Source organism: Eulemur rufifrons, chromosome 8, assembly GCF_041146395.1.
Source record: "Eulemur rufifrons isolate Redbay chromosome 8, OSU_ERuf_1, whole genome shotgun sequence".
In the NCBI taxonomy this organism is placed as follows: domain Eukaryota; kingdom Metazoa; phylum Chordata; class Mammalia; order Primates; family Lemuridae; genus Eulemur; species Eulemur rufifrons.
This window is the reverse complement of record NC_090990.1, coordinates 46,679,229-46,699,218: the sequence shown is the minus strand read 5'-3', so window position 1 is coordinate 46,699,218 and position 19,990 is coordinate 46,679,229. Positions and strand designations below refer to the sequence as shown.

The following is a 19,990-nucleotide window of genomic DNA, read 5'->3' as shown; positions in this document are numbered from 1 at the left end:
AAGTCGTCTAGCTGACTGTGACTTCAATGACTTAAAATGGGCATGAGGGACTTCTAGCCCTGTGATAATTTTCTGAAAATTAAGTGCTCTTGACCACTAAGCACTTTGGGATCTACAACCATCTCTGGCGATAAGATGTTACAGCACGCTGTTCATTTATTTTTATTTTATTTTTTTTAGAGTCAGGGTCTCACTTTGTCTGTTCCAGCACTCTACGTGGAAGGTTGGGATTGTTCTTACCCTGCTCCCTCTCTGATTTCTTTATTTCTCACTGCGGCCAGCTTATTCTCTCGCCTAGTCATTGTGCCAAATCATGTCTATCAAGACAGGATACATTAGGGTCATCTTCTTCAGTGGTGTATCTACTAGAGGTGAGTAAAACTCTCAGAGAAATGCTTCTGCAATAGCAGTTTACCCACCCATCTCCGCCAACTGTCTTCCTCACTTTGTTTACGAGCCCATCACTATAGGGCACAGAGCCGTCAGCGGATCCAAAACACATCATCTCCAGTGGGGTGGCTGGAGCTGGCTGGTGCTGGCTTGAGGGTGGATTGTTCAATTTTCAGAAATTTTGCAGGCCAGTTGTGAAACATAGCCATTATTAAAAACTAAACTATATAAAGTTATAATTAAATAATAATAAGTGGAATAAGTGCTCAAAACCTATCACTTCCTAAGTATTTTTCACTATATTTTACTAATATCTATGTTCTTGGAGTGATTTATATCTATTATGTCTGCATAGATGGAAATAAGAACTCAAATAATACTGAAGGGGTGGACAACAGAAAGAGACAGAGGAAATGCTTATTTTGTTGCTGCTAAATGCAGCTGGGACAGATAATTAAACAGTTCTGCTCCCTTGGAGAAGCCTATACCAATGAAGTGCTATCGCGAATGGCTTTCCAACTCCATGATCAGTGATGTCATTTTGTTACCTTCAAATATGCCACGGAGAGAGTGTTGACATCACAGATATTGGTAAATGCTACACATTGGAGCTTTTTTATTTTTTTGAGAGCTAGACCTTTACCAGTATACCACTGATCTATGATACAGTTTGGACATGGTATCCAGTGTCTACTTATGGGGTGTAAACTACATGCAAGGCCTTGAGTTGTGAGCTGGAAATATAGAGTAAAGGAAAGAAACAGGCTCTGCCCTCACAGAAGGAATACCTGGTATGGAAGACAGACAGTAAACAAGCAAGAAGTAGACACAAGCACATAGGTAGGTGAATAAACAACTAACCAACAAGCAGCAGGATTATCACAGTCCTGACATAAGTAAAGAACCCAAAGAAACGCAGCCAAGGAAAGTGTGACCACCATGTGAAAAACAAACAAGTAATGACCACTTGTGACAAGTGCTGGGAGGAACTAATCAGGGTCACGGCAGAGGAGCACAGCTGGTCAGGGCCCTTGTGGAAAGTTGGTCAGAGGAGGCTCCCCAGAGAAGGGGACGTTTAAGGTCAGACTTGAAAGGGTAAGAATGAGTCAGGCCTACAAAAAGCCTGCTGGGGGGTGGCCTGGGGAGGTGAGTGAAAAGGACAATTGCTAAATTTTTGGTTTGAGCAAATGACTAAATGGTGGTAACAACTTCTGCGTAGAAATACGTGCTCAGATTAAAACAAAGACTTTGCTGTACACACAGAGAGATCTTTGCTACTTATATAGTATTAATAATATGCTCCCATAAAAGATGCAAAGGTTAGGAAGAAACTGTTTCCACCAACCTCCCCCCACACACACACTCCAACTAATCCTGATCCATTCACATGGCTGACCCCATTCCCTCCACTGTGGAACAGCTGAAGTCAGGAATGGGCTGGGGTCCTGGGCCCAGCGGAGGCCCACCCATGGCATCCCCTGCCCTCCAGATACGGCGCTGTGCCCATCTAGGCTCTTCCCCCAGGTATCTGTAAACACCATGGGCTCCCTAGAAAACTTAGACGGGGAACAAAACACACATGCTTCATCTTCAATCATGCTGAACAAATAAACCAGAAATGATGTTTACAAAATCTGTCAAGTTAAAGGAGGCCTACCTAATATTAGTCCTGAATCTAAATCTGGGTACAGCTGGGTTTCCGAGATTTCATGTTACATTGCTGCAGGCTTCTCTGCGGGAGCAGGACTGTTTAATTACCTGTCCCAGCTGCATTTAGCAACTAAACAAATCAAGCATTTCATCTGTCTCTTCAGTTGTCCACCCCTTCGGTATTCTGAGTTCTTAGGCAGAGAGCAGAAAGTGCTGAAATGACAGGAGTGGGTGCAACAAATGATTGATGCCTTCACACACACTGCATGGCACGCTTTCTGATGCTCATCCAGCATGCTTGCGAGGGGTCCTCTTTAAACTGACAAAGTTAATGAGCAGCAGGATTTTCATGATCCTGATATGACAAGTAAAGGATACAGGGAAATGCATCCAAGGAAAGTGTGACCATTGTGTGATTTACTGTCAGTGCTAAATGATGAAGATCAAATGAGATCAAGAAAGCTAGAGGCCTTCAACCCGTGAGTAGAGACCTGTCATGAAACAAACTACAGCCCATTCATTTCACTAAAAGCTCTACTTTAAGGATGCTAAAACAAGATATCAAAGTGCTCAAATGGGAATGTAAATGATACTGCTTCAGGGGGAAAAGAAACTTCTGGAAAGAAAATCTCCAAAGATGTGTCAGTGGGATGAGGCAGGACACTTCCAAAAGAGTTAAACTCAAAGTAGAACACAAAGAAGCCTATGATTGGTTCCTGTAATTCTCTCTCTCACACACACATACACACAGAGTGAAAGCATTAAATAGCCATTTATGTATAAAGATTAGGGAGTTAATAAATTTATCATAAATAAAAAACTTTCCAAGAACAAGGCTACACGTTCAAAAGTAACGGTGTACCACAAGCATAATGGTCTCCAAAGTTTGTTGTGTTCACTCAGAGGTTACACAAGACAATCCATCAATCCTTCATCTACATTTGTTTTCCTTACCCCTCTAAAATTTTAATTCTGAATGTTCAAAAATATATATAATGTGTACTCTGCTATATGGCAGTATATTAAAAGTCCTGTTCAGTTACCTAACAGCAAGGTTAAGCATTAGTTCCCATTTGTCCTTTTTGATATCATTTATGTTACCTGCCTGGCCCATGAGATATTTGAGTTTTTGATGTGGGATCCAACACTTTGTACTTGACTTTCTCCCTACCTTTGCTCATGGCGTTTCCCTCACCTGCAATATCCATTGTACTCATTTCTCCAAATCCATTCTCCAGAGTATAGATCAAATGCCACCCTCCCAATAAGCTTCCTTCATCTGTCTTGAGGAAGTATAATAATGTCCTTCCTTGAACACATATTAGGCAGCTTAACAATACCTGAACAATAATTCCCAATGGAGTGGGGCAAGAAAAGGGTCAAACCTACAAATCAGTCCTGGTGAGGAGGAACAAAATAGGGGCATGCGTATTCTGAAAAAGCTCCTCTGATGTTTCTGATATGCCACTTGCCCTAGTAGGTGAGCACTGCTACTAGTCACTTGATTCTGTGTCTTACATTCTCCACTCAAAAAGAGAGCAGCAAAGTATAAAATTACATGCCTGAGAACTGCTAATGGTGTTGCCTCTGGGCAAGAGAATGACAGGACTAGGATGGGAGAGAAACTTATTTTTTGCAGTACATACTTCTAAACCTTTTGAATTTTGTGTCTCGTCCATACATTTATTATCTGTTCAAAATTAAAAAGAAAAAGGAGTGGCACAGGCTCAGAAGCCAGATAACCCTTAATTTGTTTCCTAATTCTGCCACTTACTAGCTGCGTATGACCTTGGGCCAGTTACTTTACTGCCTGACACTTGATTTTCCACAATTAAAAATGGGAAGGAAGAAGTGCTTGCTGACCAATAGGGTTACTGTGAGGAATAAAGGAGAAAATGTATTTAAAGCAAAGAACCAGCCCTGGTAACTGAACGGTAACACCTGCTGCAACTCCTGGAAAACCCAGTAAATCCCCCTGCCTTAAAAATTATATTTGCTCATTATAGAGTAAGGGGGGGAAACCACATTTTAATGTTCTCTGGCTCAGGAAATATAATTCAGGAGGGAAATAAAGTAAAATCTGTCAATCTGTCATGTCAAAACCAGAGAACAGACCTGGAGTTTTTGTTTCCCATATGAGAGATATTACTGATGCTCACTTCATATTACAATTGATGGCCAGCAGAAAGGTCACTAGAATGAGCTTAATGCTTCTCCCTCATAGAGCTGTGATTATCTTAATAGTAAACACTTGCCAAGAAAGCCATCCCTAAAAGTGCAAGTCTCCCCAGATGCGGGAAAACTGTTCTTGTGTCATGATTAACAGCTTCCTAGAAGCAGCACAGCTAATGCTCGAGCCACTGTAAATAGCTTTCACCTCCCTCTTTCCCCACGACTCCATCCACCTCAGAAGAAAACCTCATCTATTAACATGAGCCCCGAATATATGGAGATGCTTCTTGACTCAGCCCTTCAAGAGTGGTGGCTATCGGGCAGCAACCATCTAAAGACAGCTAGACCCACAGAAATACCAGTTATACCCATCAAAATGATTTTCCCAATCAGAAAGCTGATGGGACAGAGGAAAAACCTATAACCTTGACCTCAAGTCATGACACAACCCTACTTAAAATCCTCCACTGGTATTACCTTGCTCTGAGGATGAAGTCCACACACATCACCACTGCTCTCAAGGCCCTCCAGCACCTGGACTTCCTCAATAGCCTCATTTAACAACATTCACCTCTTACCTTAGTTTGACCCAGACACCCGGAAACAAGCAATACCTGTTCGCCCCACCCATGCCAGCCCCTTCCCACAAGAGGGCTGCTGTTCCTGCTGCTCCTCTGCTCCCAGCTCACCACCTTCTATCCTTCAAGCCTGAGCTGAGAGGCTTGCCCTGGCTTCCTCTCTAAAGTGGTCTCCGCTAGTTACACGCTGTTCACCCTGCTGATTCATTTGCAGCACTTCTGACAATCTGCAACTATCTTATCAAGTTATTTTTTACTTGTCTATTATTATGCCCCTACCCAAGCCAGAACCTAAGCTCCATGAGAGCAAGGACCCTTTCCATTTTGCTTCCCATAGATGGCAGCATATTTCTGGCATAGAGTACGGGCTTCGTAAATATTTCAGGAATGAATGAACGCACTAAGCCCTGGCCACTGTCTTGCTGTATAATTTTGGAGGAGTCATTCGACCCAGGCAGACTTTAGTATCCTCATCTGCAAAAGCGGTTTTGATTGTCTAATTAAAACATCCTTTATATACTGTAGGGAAAAATGAGAAACTACTGAATTAAGACCTAAACTTCTAGCCGGGCATGGTAGCTGACTCCTATAATCCCAGCTACTTGGGAGGCTGAGGTGGGAGGATGGCTTGAGGCCAGGAGTTCAACACCAGCCTGGGCAGCATAGTGAGACATCTTTTTTAAAAACAAACAAACAAAAAAAACCCCTAAACTTCCAATTAGAAGAAAATTTTTTAAAATATTATAGCTTATCAAAATGAGGAACTACTCTGTGGATGCTTATTTTAAGAAATTAATGTAGCAAAATATAAAAATGTATGATAGTTATATGGAAAAACTATACATCCCTTCTCTGCCTCAAAAACACATGAAACAAAAAGATGGGTATACTGATTACAAATAAATAAGTATATGCAGGTAACAATTAAATATGAAGAGAGAATATTGCCATTATGGGTGACTCTTTTTATTCCAGTGCAAAAAAGGAAAAATAACTTTTAGCCATAACAAAATTTCAATTAAATAATTAAATGTTTTCAAATAGCATATTAAAAGAAAAGGGCCTTTGAAAGGTCAGAGTCTAAAAGTACTAGAAGCATACAACTTGAAAACAAAACAACCATTTATTGGACATTTCTTGTATGTTGAAACTGAGCTGTATTAATTAAGGCATATATTAAATATATTTATATTTAATCTTCTATAACAGTTATTATTATTCATATTATGTAGAAGAAAAATTAGGCTGGTTATTTCACCTCCTAAAGTGTTTCCTCACATATCACCTTCTTAATGAGCCCTTCCCTGACCAACCTATCTAAAATTACAAACCCAGCCCCCATTCTGAATTCCCTATCTTCCCTGCATAAATATTCTCCACGGCACATGGCACCCATACTATATAACTTACTTATTTTTGGTCTGCCCCCACTAAAATATAAGTTCTACAGGACAGTGATTTTTCTTCCTACTTTGTTCTCTTCTGGAACGCCAGCATTCAGTAGAGGACCTGGCACAGAATAGATATCAATAAATATTTCATGAATTAATGAACAGCTGAACGTACTGGTAAGTTTCTATAAGGTGGTTCTGAAAGTCTGTTCAACTCAAACCCTTTCCACCAGAGTTGCTAAGTACAAATATATAAATATGGCATAGAGGTTGATCAGGAAATAAGATAAAGGTAGCAAGGCTAGTGGCGGGGAACTAGGGAGTAAGGGTAAAAAAGAACACCATCTGCCTGGAGAAAGAGAATTACATTCTTTAAAAATGTATGCACAGCGTGCTTATTGTTTTGTTTTGTTTTTTTTCCCTCCTTGCTGTTTAGAACATCTCCTGAGTTCTAAAGCTATATGGTACAGGAGGCTAAAGAGCTAATCAGGAAAGCTCTAAAAAGTAAAGCAAAGATTTCAGCAGTCCCAGAGTACTGGGCATATAGTGTTAGAGTTCAGGTCCCACCAGGATAAGGGGACTGGTAAACACCCCAGACTCTTTCATGGAATACCTGGAAGGCTATGTCTTAAGAGCAAAGGCAAACTAGAGATAATCTTAACTTTACCAAGACTATACCTCTGCCTCGTCTCTGAGATAATCACCCACCACCATCACCACCACCGCACACACCCGTATTAGTAGACGGGATGAGAGACCTCTCTGAACAGAGATAACTAACATCATCTGAAGTCTTTTGTAGTTGTTGGACATCCAATCAAATTATGGCATGATGAGAAACATTAATACAACCAAATAATCAACAAGACAAAACATCAAATGACAGAAATAGATCCAAAGCTGATCCAGATACTGGAATTAATTACTTAAAGTCTTTATAAGCTATGGTTAACATGTTCAAGAAATACAGAAAAAGATGATAAATATAGATTTTTTTTTTTTTTTGAAGACAAAGTCTTGCTCTCTTGCCCTGGGTAGAGTGCAGTGGTGTCAGTGTAGCTCACTGCAACTTCAAACTCCTGGGCTCAAGTGATCCTCTTGTCTCAGCCTCCCAAGTAGCTGGCACTACAGGTGTGAGCTACGACATCTGGCTAATTTTTCTATTTTTAGTAGAGACAGGGTCTCACTCTTGCTCAGGCTGGTCTCAAACTCCTGAGCTCAAGCAATTCTCCCACCTTGGCCTCCCAGAGTACTAAGATTACAGGCAGGAGCCACCATGCCCAGCAGGATTTTTTTTTTACATTGAGAATTTCACCTGAGAATTTTAATCTAAAAAGGAATAAAATGGAAATTCTAGAAAAATATAATAAATATGGTAACTATAGTAACTAAAATTAAGTACTCAATAGGTGGGCTTTAGCAGGAGATTAAGCAAAGGAAATTTAGTAAATTGGAAGAGAGTTAAATGGAAAATATCCAATATCTAAGAGTTTAGTGTGAATTAAAGAACAATTTTAGGGAAAAGTATCATTAATTTATATGACAATGATAATAAAAATAACAGCCTACCATGTACTTGCAACTATTCTAGACACATTATAGTTAATTCCTACACAAATTTATGAGATAGGTACAAATATATTAATAGCTCCCTTTACATATAACAAAGCTGAGACATAGAGTTTAGTTAATTTTCTAGGATTACAGCTATCAAGTTCTGGATAAGCCAGAATTTGAACTCAGGCAGTTTGGTTTCAGAGTCTGACTGATCAGTACACTATACTGCAGTAATTAACAATAAATGAAGTTTGCTGACAAATTTATATTTCTTACTCTCATTTTGAATTAAATTGCTCTCACTGTATTCAAATGGAATTATTAGTAACTAATCTATTATAAAGATGTCTTTGTAAATAATGTAAAATTAACTACAAGGTGTCCCATGTTCCTTTTACACTGTACATCTGAGGAAAGCTTGGTCAGTTGGCTGACGCAGACCAGTGAGGAAGTGACCCAAAATGCAGGTAAGTTTAGAAGAAAGAAATATTCTCTAATGTCAGCCTTGAAAATTCAAACCTATGAAATAATGGCATAGATAGCATAAAATTATGGAAGAGAAATATTCATCACAAATATTCGAAGAAGGAAATAGTAGAACTATCTAAAACGTCTTCAAATTCTTATGAAACCTGCATGGAACACAGAAAACTCACTTTGAAAACTGCATGTGACGGCTTGCAGTTTAGGGCAGGCTTAGCTCTTATATCCCAGGTGAGATTATAACAGAACTTTTGAAACTATTCTGGCAAGAAAAATCTTTCCTTTCTTATTATTTGTTGAGAAAGCCAGCTTAGAAGCCTTCTCTAAGTTTTAACTGCCCTGGCCTTGGATTATCTGGAATAGGAACTCTAAAATTAATTTGTAGCGAGAAGACAGTAAAATTGTTAAGAAAAATTATAAAAGTCACCTTCTGACATTTTGCCATTAGAAAGAAAGCTTACCAAAAATGTTTTGAGTTCAAGAACAACCATTGCCTATACTCAGACCTGAAACCACTTTTGTCCTCGAACATCTAGACTTGAAGGCTTTTTTGAAGTCCATATTCCTGGTCCTAATTCATAGGGAACATTTTTAAAAGGATTTCTTATAATATCTGAAAAGCTAACACACTTGGCACAACATTACTATGCATACTACCTCTAAGGTGGGCAAAAGAGTTAAACATGGGTTTTTGGCTTCTGGAAATGGCATAAAAGATGCCACATTCTTTCCAAGTATATCTAACCATTATCTTTCATAACAATGAGACCCAACACATTTCCAGAAAACATCTAAGACTAAATTCTGGAAACTTTAGAACATAGTACTTAGTTTCTTCAGCAAGAATTTAAAGAAAGTTCTTCAAACTATAAAAAACTGATGTTATCTTAAAAAAATAATACTTACCTTTGAATACTTCTGTAACTCAGCATCATCTGCAATCTGTGTGTCCAAAGTAGCAATCTAAATTTATGAGAAACATATTTTTGATATTTATAAAAGCATAACTTTACTTCTCCCTAGGTTTTCTGAAAATATCTGCAAAATCTATATATTGATAACTCCACCTGACCTACATTATAATTTCTTTCCTATATTTCTGAAATCTGTAAAGATAACACATAAAATTTCAGAGTACATTTGTTGTTGTTCTTCATGTCACCCTTTTCTCCTAAATTATCCAAAAGTTGAACAGAATGTGATGGGCAAATACCATTTTTTAAAATCTATGATCCCTAAAATTTTAATATAATCCTCCTTTATAATGAACCCATAAAAATTTTACTCCTTTGACAAAACCAAGACCATGGCCATTTTTACTTTCAAATTCAGGCCTTAAAACAAAATTTGCATGTCAGTAAAGTCAGATGAGTTTGGAAAAACTGAACCATCTGACTTTCCACAACAAACTCAAACCATTTCCCCAGGAGAAAAAGCTGGCAAAGACACAAATAGAAAGACCTGGTCCCTGGTGGGAAGCTCATGGAATACTTAAAGCTTTTAATCCTGGCCTAAAATTATTGTTCTAAGCTTCAATGGTGGACACCACAGAAGCGAATTCCTTGCAAGCAAAAGTACGTTATGATGATTTGCATCTGTAAGTTGTTAATAAAATATGGTGCATCTGGAAGGAAAGGATACGTTAAACAACGACCCAACTAAAGCTTCAGAAAGTACTGCATTTCAGATAAGTAGGTCCTGGAAGAAAGTGAAATAAGAAACATTGGAGTACACGCATTCATGTATTCATGCACCATGTTTGGTTCCTCCCTTCTGCCTTTCATTTCTCGAAACAAGCAGCTACAACTTTTTTAATGAATAGGCCATCACTTTAAATTTCAAACTTCAAATTCTGTCTCCTCTTCCTAGCCTGTGATAAACGAATTTTAAGAGGATAAAATTTTAACAAAAAAAGCGTCCATCACAAAACTGGCCATTTGTAAATACTGGTGCAACAAATTACTTTGAATACCAAAACCACTAAGGTTAGCAGGAAAGGTCATCTGCTAGGTGACAGCCTAATAGCAATATCCAAAATCTATGAAGCAGAGAAGCAGCAGTTCATGAGAACTGACAGACACGCAAGCACAAAATGAGCAGGAGAGAAAATATGAACTGTTTTTACTCATCTTAATGACATTGGAAATTTTCTGACACTAGATAGTGGCTGGATATTCTAAACTAAGATAAGGAAAAAAATCTCTAACCAGCCAACAAGTGCTAATGATAAACATATGTAAGAATATGTGAAAGATAATAGGAATTTAAAAGAATGTTTTATTACTAATGCATTTAGTGAACACAGTAGAAGTTTTTCTAAGCACAGCTTTTCTGCTTTCATGTGGATTCATATGGGGAAATGTAATCAATCCCTTACTCAATGAATCTAATAACAGGTGAAAGGAAGTCTAATGGACCACTGGCACTATAAACTTATACCTAACCTAAATTACTTCCTGTTCTTCCAAAAACATTTGATAATCATTCTTTCATTTTTCACATAAAACTGTAAGATTCTTTGTGAAACATAGGACTAATATCCACAGCCCTTTCAGTGTACAATAAAACAAACAGATCATAAAAGCAATCATAAAAATGCCAGCAATTTTAAGCAGCTGATACAGGTTATAAATTTAAAGGCAAGCCCTCTCTCTCCTAACATTTTTCTGCCTATTGTCAGCTTAAATTGTTTCAACATGAACTGAGTGTCTGCTAATTGTAACTGAAGCTTGTGTGCAGTCCTTAATTATTCTTACAGCTTAAAATGCTTAAAAAAAATCAATTGATTGATCCAATAAGGAAGAAAGGCAAGAAGAAAAAAAATAAAAGCAGGCTGGCTATTCTTTCACTCTCTAATTTATTTAAATTGCAATGTTAGGAGCTTGATGTGAAATGAGACATGAGTGTTTTTTATTAGAGGATTTTAACATACCATTACTTCATAATCAGGACCCAAAAGGTTTTCCCATCTGGATTTCAGCTCATTTTCTGGAGAGCCTGGGACTCTTTCTGGATTTAAAAAAAAAAAAAAAATGTTGAAGCTACTGTGAGCCAAACACACTTAACGACTAAATTCTTCAGTAACAGTGCAGTTTCGGTAAGTAAAGGGGAAATGAATAAAAAAGAAAATGCATTAACTTAGGTCTACTAGGTAAAGTAAATCAGAGGTGACTTATAAGACTAATGTAAAATGTAAAGACCAGCTGTGACCAAATTATGAAGGAGTTTTTGTTGTTAAGGAATATTTTAAAGAGAAGAGGAAACAATGAGTTTATAAATGAAATTTAAATTATATATAGCTTATGTGTAAACATCCAATAGTTTACAAGTAAAATGCATCTGGTTTTGCTGTATAATATGTTAAGGCATACAAGGATTTAATTTAAATGTTAATCACTTCAAAGTAGTACCATCCTGCTACCCATCGGAAAAGTAAAAACTTATCAAGATACCTTTACTGTCCACAAGGCATATCAACACAATACAATCAGACGTTTCCCATGGGTGGCTATAAAGGCTTGGAACCAGAGTTCCATGAACTTTAGTATAATAGAAATTTTAGTTTTACACCAGTCTTTTGTTGCTAATGGGTCATTAGGATATTTTTGTCTTTATGACTTTCTTACTTGAGTATAATACTGCCTTTGTTGAATAGACAATTTTAATGAGGTAAGGCAGATTTTAAGTATCTTGCCTATCCTCCACATGATCTTAGCCAGAAGCTCAGTGCACAGTTCACAGTATGAATAATGTCTAATAGGCAAAAGTCAAAGTACTAAAACTGCAATTACAACCTCTATCCATAGCAGTACCAGAAAATGAACAAACTTCCACCTTCTTTTTAACTTAAAAAAAAAAAAAAAACTCTTTCAATTTTGTCTGAAGATTGGAAAAGTCACAGAACACTTATCACAACTGACATAACCGTCTGCCTAAAATCAAATGTAACTTGCAATATCAGCTCTTTTAGTCTTCAGCAGACAGTTCATCTTGGATGCATATAATGCTTAATTACATAATGCAAATCACTAAGTGAAAGAGGCTAACCTCAGAAATCAGAGACTAAGACTAATGAACACTAAAGAACTTAAATTACTAGATTTACAAAAGAACATCCATGAAATAACTATATTAACTGATATGCCAGATTACATTTAGGGGATAACTAACCAAAGATCCTATTAAAAACAAAACATCAAATTCATTTGGGCTTTCCACCTGTGTCCATTCCTGTTAACATTTCCTTAAGAAATTATATTAAGAGTTCTAACATCTTGCCTGTTAACTTTCTCCTAGGCAGCAATTTCTTATCTGTTAAATGAATCTGAACAAAATCTGCAATGTATTAGTTGAATTCTAAGCTTAAAAACATGGTGCTCAGATGATAGTTATACACATGTATAAAGTAATGTTGACATTTCACCAACAACTCTTTTGACTATGTTTTACCTTTCAGTTGCACAACGAAAACACAATCATGAGTTTTAAAGCACAGCACAAAGGCCTATGTGCTAGAGGAAAAAGATTAATTTTACTTTCAGCAGCTCAATAAATCCTAGGCTGCAAAAAATAATCAAAAAATAAAAATAACACAATGATCCAAAACAATTATTCCAAAGGCAAAATAGAAAGATAACTTCATAGCAGTTATAAGATTCTGGCTTTAATCTCAAACTGAAATTATACATATGCACAAAGAAAAAATGCAGTGAAGTTGATCCAAAAAGCACAGATGAAATATTTCTAGGCCAGGCACAGTGGCTCATGTCTGCAACCCCAGCATTTTGGGAGTCCGTGGCAGGAGGATCATTTCAGGCCAAGAGTTTAAGAAGCCTGGGCAACATAGTGAGACCCCATCTCTACCCAAAAAAAAAAAAAAAAAATTAGCCAGATGTGGTGGCACACACCTGTAGTCCCAGCAATTTGGGAGGTTGAGGTGAGAGGATTGCTTGAGCCCAGGAGTTTGAGGTTGCAGTGAGCTATGATAACACCACTGCACTCTAGCTCAGGCAATAGAGTGAGACCTTGTCTCAAAAAAGAAAAAAATTTTAAAACTATTTTTAACTTCAAAATGTATTTGATTTTCAACTGATACTTCACTAAAAACCCATCTATGCTCAGCTCAATTAAAATAGCAAAGATAAATTGCAGCCTACTTAGGTCAAAAAGAACAAGGTAAATTTCCAGATCACAGGAAATATTTTAACTTGAACAAGGGCTTCACTCCTTCCTTTAGGCTATTCTATCCTAAGACAAGACAAAGCCAAAGCCCCAAACTTCTCTGGAACATGGGTGGTGTTAAGTATTCCAGGGAGTTTCATTTAGCTGGCAAGGCTTTCCTTAGCACCCTTTGTGCGGGGAACTGTGTGAAACTTACTCAATATGCTTGCAGAATACAGTCCACTATAATAGCTGAAGTATCAAAGTTCAAAGTAAAAGAACAAAATCGTAAATCAATTCAAAAGAAAATTAAAGAATAAATGTATAGCAGCCGGGCAATTTGATAATTTGATGCAACAAATAAAAATGTACATATTATTAATTTTTATGGTAAAAAAGAAACATTGCTATAAGTATACATATAACTATAATCTATAGCTATAGATATATCAATGATAATATACAAGCTAAAAAATGCAGTAGTTAAAAATGCTAAAAACAAGATAAAAATAGTCATCACATAATAATATGCATTCAAAATTAATATAATAAAACAAAGATGTGAAAAGAATATGTTTGGTCCCCAACTGCCATAAGTGTTAGGATGTTGATAATAAGAATACCCTATTTTATATGCCTAAAATGCCTCTAAGATTCCTCACATTATATTATTAATAACTATGAAGACAGAAAATGGGTAACAAATCAGTAAGTCCAATTATTCCCAAGTGAACACTTGGTGCCTACCCAATTTTTCTAAGGCTTGCATGTTGTCATTTTTTAGATTATCCATTTTTTCTCCAGTTTCTTCATCTTCACCATCCAAATTAGTTTCTGTTTCCACTGCTCCAGTTAGAAAGAGACCTGGTGTTTTTGGTGGCTCTTTAATTCCTAAAAAAAAAAAAAAAAAGAAGAAAAATTGCTAATTTGAATCACTAGATCACTAGTAGCTGAGGACCATATTAAGTGAGCTTACTTCAATCCTGTTCTCCCATTTCACAGCCTCATTACCACCATTCTGAGGTAACTTACATATGATTCCTTTAACCTAAAGTGCCAAGTCTAACAGGTAACCAATCAATTCCTTAAAAAATAAACTTGTTGATAGTATTGAAAAGAAAAAGGAATTAGGCAATGGGAAGAGAAAAACAAGGTAAAGCCGTTGACAAAGCAGGGGTAGATGCTTCTCAGCATAGACTTGGAAAGAAAAAAACACTGAGGTCTTAAGCTCTTGTGGAGGTGGTGGGCAGGAAGTAAGACTTGCAGAATAAGCTGGGCCAATTGCTCTGGGCTCTCCTAGGTGCTGACATGACATCATCATGAGTACAACAAACAAGTCTACATAGGTAAGGTTATTAATTGGAAGGGAATTAGAATTGCCCTGGGGGCAGAGATTCCTCCCTTAGCTAATTGAGCTAAGTAAAATAATAGGAGTCATCCAAAGTTTTCAATCTCAATAAGGCAAGTCACTTTTTATCTCCTACACACAAGAAAACTTGAACATGAGTCTTTTGGATTATTTTTAAAATAATCACACATCACTTATAAAATATTCTTATCAAAAATAACCTGAACCTAAGACTTTAGATCTAGCTACTAATTCACAGGAAATATGGGTAGAAGAACAAGTTAAATGACAGGACAAGGAAACAATCAAATTCAGAATGTGGCATTCTAGTGACAAACGGAACAATCCCTTCAAAAATTGTCATGGGAGTAGGGGTGGGGGATTCTTCTAGATTAAAAACACCAGACAGACATACAAATGCAACAAATGCAATGCAAGACTGGATCTTGGTTTTGGGGTTTTGTTTGCAGGGGAGTCTTAAGGAAGAGCGGGAAGAGAAGCTACAAATGAAATTTTGGGGCAACTGAGAGATTTTAGGTATGTGTTGGGTATTTGATATTAAGGAATTGCTATTAATTTTCTTTGATGTTGGCCACGTGTGGTGGCTCAAGCCTGTAATTTTAGCACTTTGGGAAGCCTAGGCAGGAGGATCGCTCAAGGTCAGGAGTTTGAGTGAGATCCTGTCTCCACAAAATAAAAACTATTTTCAAATTAGCCAAGCATGGTGGTTGCCCTCCTATAATCTCAGCTACTTGGGAGGATCTCTTGAGCGTAGGAGTTTGAGGTTGCAGTAAGCTATGATTGCACCACTGTACTCCAGCCTTGGTGACAGAGGGAAACCCTGTTCCTTAAAAAAAAAAAAAAAAAAAATTCTTCGATGTAATAATAGGATCATGATTATATAAGAGAATATCCTTATTTTTATCAGCTAAAGACTGGAAGTGAAATGATGTCTACCACTTACTCTGAAACGGTTCAGGGAAAAAACATTAATTAGAAGAAAGCAAATATGGCAAAATGTTAACTACTACATCCAAATGGCAGGTTTGTGGGTATTCATTATATTATCTTTTATTTTTTTCTATATGTTTAAAATTTTATTTTTACAATAACAAGTTGAAAAATATAGTCAAAGTTCCTATGATATTAACATGAAACTTTAAACCACACGTCCATAAATGCAAAGCCTAGTACTACAATAAGAAATGCCAACCATTCACTATAGCATTATTCACAATAATCAAGAGGTGGACGCAACCTAAGTGTAAATTAGAATAAATGAATAAAGAAAAGTTGGTATATACAAACAACGGAATACTATTCAGTCTTTAAAAAGAAGGAAATCCTGTCATATGCTATGGCATGAACGAACCTTGAGGACATTATGCAAAGTGAAATGAGCCAATCACAGAAGGACAAAGAATGCATAATTCCACTCATATGAGGTATCCCAGTAGTTTATAGAAATAGCAAGTAGAGTGGATGGTTGCCAAGGGCCGGGGGGAGTGGGAAATAGGGAGTTATTCAATGGGTATGGAGTTTCAATCATGCAAGATGAAAAAGTTCTAGTGATCTTCTGTACAGCAATGTACATACAGTTAACAATACCATACTGTACACTTAAAAATTTGCTAGGAGGGTAGATTTTATGTTATGTATTTTTTTAATCACAGCAAAAAACATGCCAAGCCAAAGCTGCTAGTATAGCTGGGGAAAACAGTTACATACCACCAGAATTTATAGTATAAAGCAATGTAATTGTGTGCCACAAACAGTATACAAGCAGGTACACAAATAAGTAGGCACAAGGTATACAAATAGAGTTTAGAGGGGAAAAAGACTTAAGATTTAGAATGGAAGAAAGAGGCACTGTGCAAGAGCTAAAAGCTGTGCAGCTTGTTTCAGTAAAACAGACTTCTAAATGTTGACAAAGTGCAAGGCACACAAAGATGTGTGATATGAGGCAGGGGCAAGGACATAATCACTCCCCACATTATAGTCCCACACTAAAACAGGTGATTACGATATAGTGTGATAAATGCTACAGTACAGTGCTTTGCAAGGGGTGCTAGTGAAGCTCATGAGGATACCAAAAGCATGAAAAAAGAGGTGCAGATTTCCAGCAAAATTTATCCCAATATAAATTTTAAATGTAGGCATGCCCAGTAAAGAATTGCTAATTTGTAGATATTGGGCATGCCTACATTCATTTGGAATATTAAATTGAAGCCAAAGGCTCCATCAGAGCTATTAAAAACCATTATATTTACATAAATATTTATGTAAACCTTTTAAGGTCAATATGGCATTTGTACTATTTAGGCAATTTTAAATTTCATATATTCAATGCAGTTGACAGGGCATCTGTCTTTCAGCAGTAAAATTTCCACTATCACATAAAACATAAAAAGTTCCAGCATAAATACAAATCAATATCAGTTGAAAGCAAAGGCTTCCAGACTTCTTTTTTTTTTTTTTTTTTTGAGACAGAGTCTCACTCTGTTGCCCAGGCTAGAGTGAGTGCCGTGGCGTCAGCCTAGCTCACAGCAACCTCAAACTCCTGAGCTCAAGCGATCCTCCTGTCTCAGCCTCCCGAGTAGCTGGGACTACAGGCATGCGCCACCATGCCCGGCTAATTTTTTTTTTCTATATATATTTTTAGCTGTCCATATAATTTCTTTCTATTTTTAGTAGAGGTGGGGTCTCGCTCTTGCTCAGGCTGGTCTCGAACTCCTGAGCTCAAACGATCCGCCCACCTCGGCCTCCCAGAGTGCTAGGATTACAGGCGTGAGCCACCACGCCCGGCCTCAGACTTCTTATATATTCAGAGAAATATTTCCAGAGGGGAAAAAAATATATTCATTTTCTGACAAATTCTAATGGAAGTATTTCTTTTCTTTTTCTTTCTTTTTATATATATATATATACACACACACACACACATATATATATATATATATATATATATTTGAGACAGGGTCTTGCTATATTGCTCAGGCTGGTCTCAAACTATCCTCTCACCCACGCCTCTTGGGTAGGTGAGATTACATGCAGGTGCTAGTGCACCCAGCCTTAATGGACATATTTCTTATGATTTATATAGCTAGTCGCTCATTTTTAATTGAATATGTGTTCCGATGATTGTCAACTTTTGTTGATCTGTACTTTTGAAAGTTGATAATTCAAAGTTGATGGTCAGGTTCGGTGGCTCACGCCAGCAGTCCTAGCACTTTGGGAGGTTTAGGTGGGAGTATCACTTGAAGCCAGGAGTTCAACACCAGCCTGAACAACAACAGCAAGATCTATTCTCTGCAAAAAATTTAAAAATTAGCTGAGCATGGTGGTGCTCTCCTGTAGTTCCAGCTACTTGGGAGGCTTAAGCAAGAGGATCACTTGAGCCTAGGAGTTTGAGGTTGCAGTGAACTATGATGACAACACTGCACTCTAGCCTGGGCAACAGAGAGAGACCCTATCTCCAAAGGAAAAAAAAAAATTGACTTGCATACAATTATATATTTGTTCTATAATGAAGATTTACTACTCTTATAACCAAATTAACACAAACATTATTTTACAAATAACAATGTTTTTGATAGAAATCCATGTGTTCTTTTCCCTCATAGTATTTCAAAAAGTAAATCAAGAGACATATTGGAATAAAATATATTGTTAAAAGTAATGTGAAACTTGAAGTTTGCAAAATGTCAAAGCATTAGACAAATGAGAGCCTCTGGAACAAAAAGTGCCAAAGCTTTATTATTCAAATATAATTAGCAAAATTTGGAAGCTTTTTGGAAAAAGTATTTCTGTCTTCATTTAGAGTTCTCTGAGCTTAGTGCACATCAGGGTTCACATTGTAACATTTGGACGGGCACATTATAACATGCAAAGAGAAAACACTTCTGCAATGCACAAGTGAGCTGATCATTTCTCTATCACTGCATTTTACAAGGTGGGCAATTTTTTCCTACTCAGACTCACAGAGTAACTTCCGTAATTTAGCTATTCTTCTAAACCCACACTACATGGAGGCAAAGGAGTGGTGGAATTGATTACCTCTGTCTGAAGGCTGTTCAAGTGGAGAAGCAGATGAGGGTATCTTCCTTCGAACAAGGGTTAGGCGTACCACCTGCCCCGCCTTTCGTAATATTTCAACAACATCCTGGTTGGCCATACCCTGAATATTCACACCATCAACCTAAAACATTAAGAGAAACATTAAACAGAGGCTTTAAGTTAGTTACTATTTTTAATTCTTGCAAGGCTAAATAAAATGAGGCAATTCGTTTTATTTCAAAAATGATTTATATTAGACTTGGGAATACATTTTTAAGTAAGAATGCAGTTGGCCAGGTGCAGTGGCTCATGCCTGTAATCCTAGCACTCTGGGAGGCCGAGGCAGGAGGGTGGCTTGAGCTCAGGAGTTCCAGACCAGCCTCAGCAAGAGAGAGACCCCGTCTCTACTAAAAATAGAAAAAATGAGTCTGGCATGGTGGCTGCAGTCTGTAGTCCCAGTTACTTGGGAGGCTGAGGCAGGAGGATCACTTGAACCCAGGAGTTTGAGGTTGCTGTGAGCTAGGCTGACGCCACAGCACTCTAGCCCGGGTGACAGAGTGAGACTCTGTCTCAATCAATAAGAATACAAATCTGGTACTAAAACATACTGACAAACTTCCTCACACACTAGAAAGCAAATTCAAACTTGTACTCTTAAGTCACACATTTTAACTCACAGCCTGAGAGAGGTAAAGGGTTTTCATCTCTGATGTTATTCAAAATTCAAAATGTTATGAAAGCTTGTCAAATATTTGACACAGCTCTCAAGATGTATTAATAAAAGCCATTATCATGAAAACTGTAGAGATCATTCAATATTTCATTCCTCTATCATATCACCCTATGATACTTTCCAAAGAAACGCACTGATCTCCCACCATTAGGTCTTCTAATGGAAGCATGTGCAAAAAAGGTACTCTTAATCTAAATCAAGCTCAATTCCACATTTCTGAAGTCATCAGGACCAATAGGCTTCCTCTCTCAACCTTCTTAAGCTACCTGTAAGTACTTTAACTTCCCCCACAAGTATTTTCTCCAAACCATGCACTACTATTGCTGGCCTCCAGACTCTGCAAATCACCAAAAGACATTTCCTAAGCCCATTAATGTAAAAGCCAGGAGTAATGAAATGTGCTTTCTTAGATGGATTTGAAGGATGAAGATTCAAATCATACCACCCAACATTTCTTTCTACGTAAATCAAT

At 37.3% G+C, this 19,990-nt stretch overlaps 1 protein-coding gene across 1 annotated transcript in view; it reads right to left on the bottom strand.

The window, feature by feature from the left end:
• Positions 1–19,990, bottom strand: part of PATJ (PATJ crumbs cell polarity complex component) — a 337,921-nt gene that overhangs the window by 270,753 nt on the left and 47,178 nt on the right. The window contains exons 11-14 of the mRNA XM_069480086.1: positions 18,786–18,927; positions 14,129–14,272; positions 11,154–11,230; positions 9,128–9,184 (exon numbers count right to left, since the gene is read on the bottom strand). Coding sequence (XP_069336187.1) covers positions 9,128–9,184; positions 11,154–11,230; positions 14,129–14,272; positions 18,786–18,927 — 420 coding nt within the window. The remainder of the gene's footprint in view (positions 1–9,127; positions 9,185–11,153; positions 11,231–14,128; positions 14,273–18,785; positions 18,928–19,990) is intronic.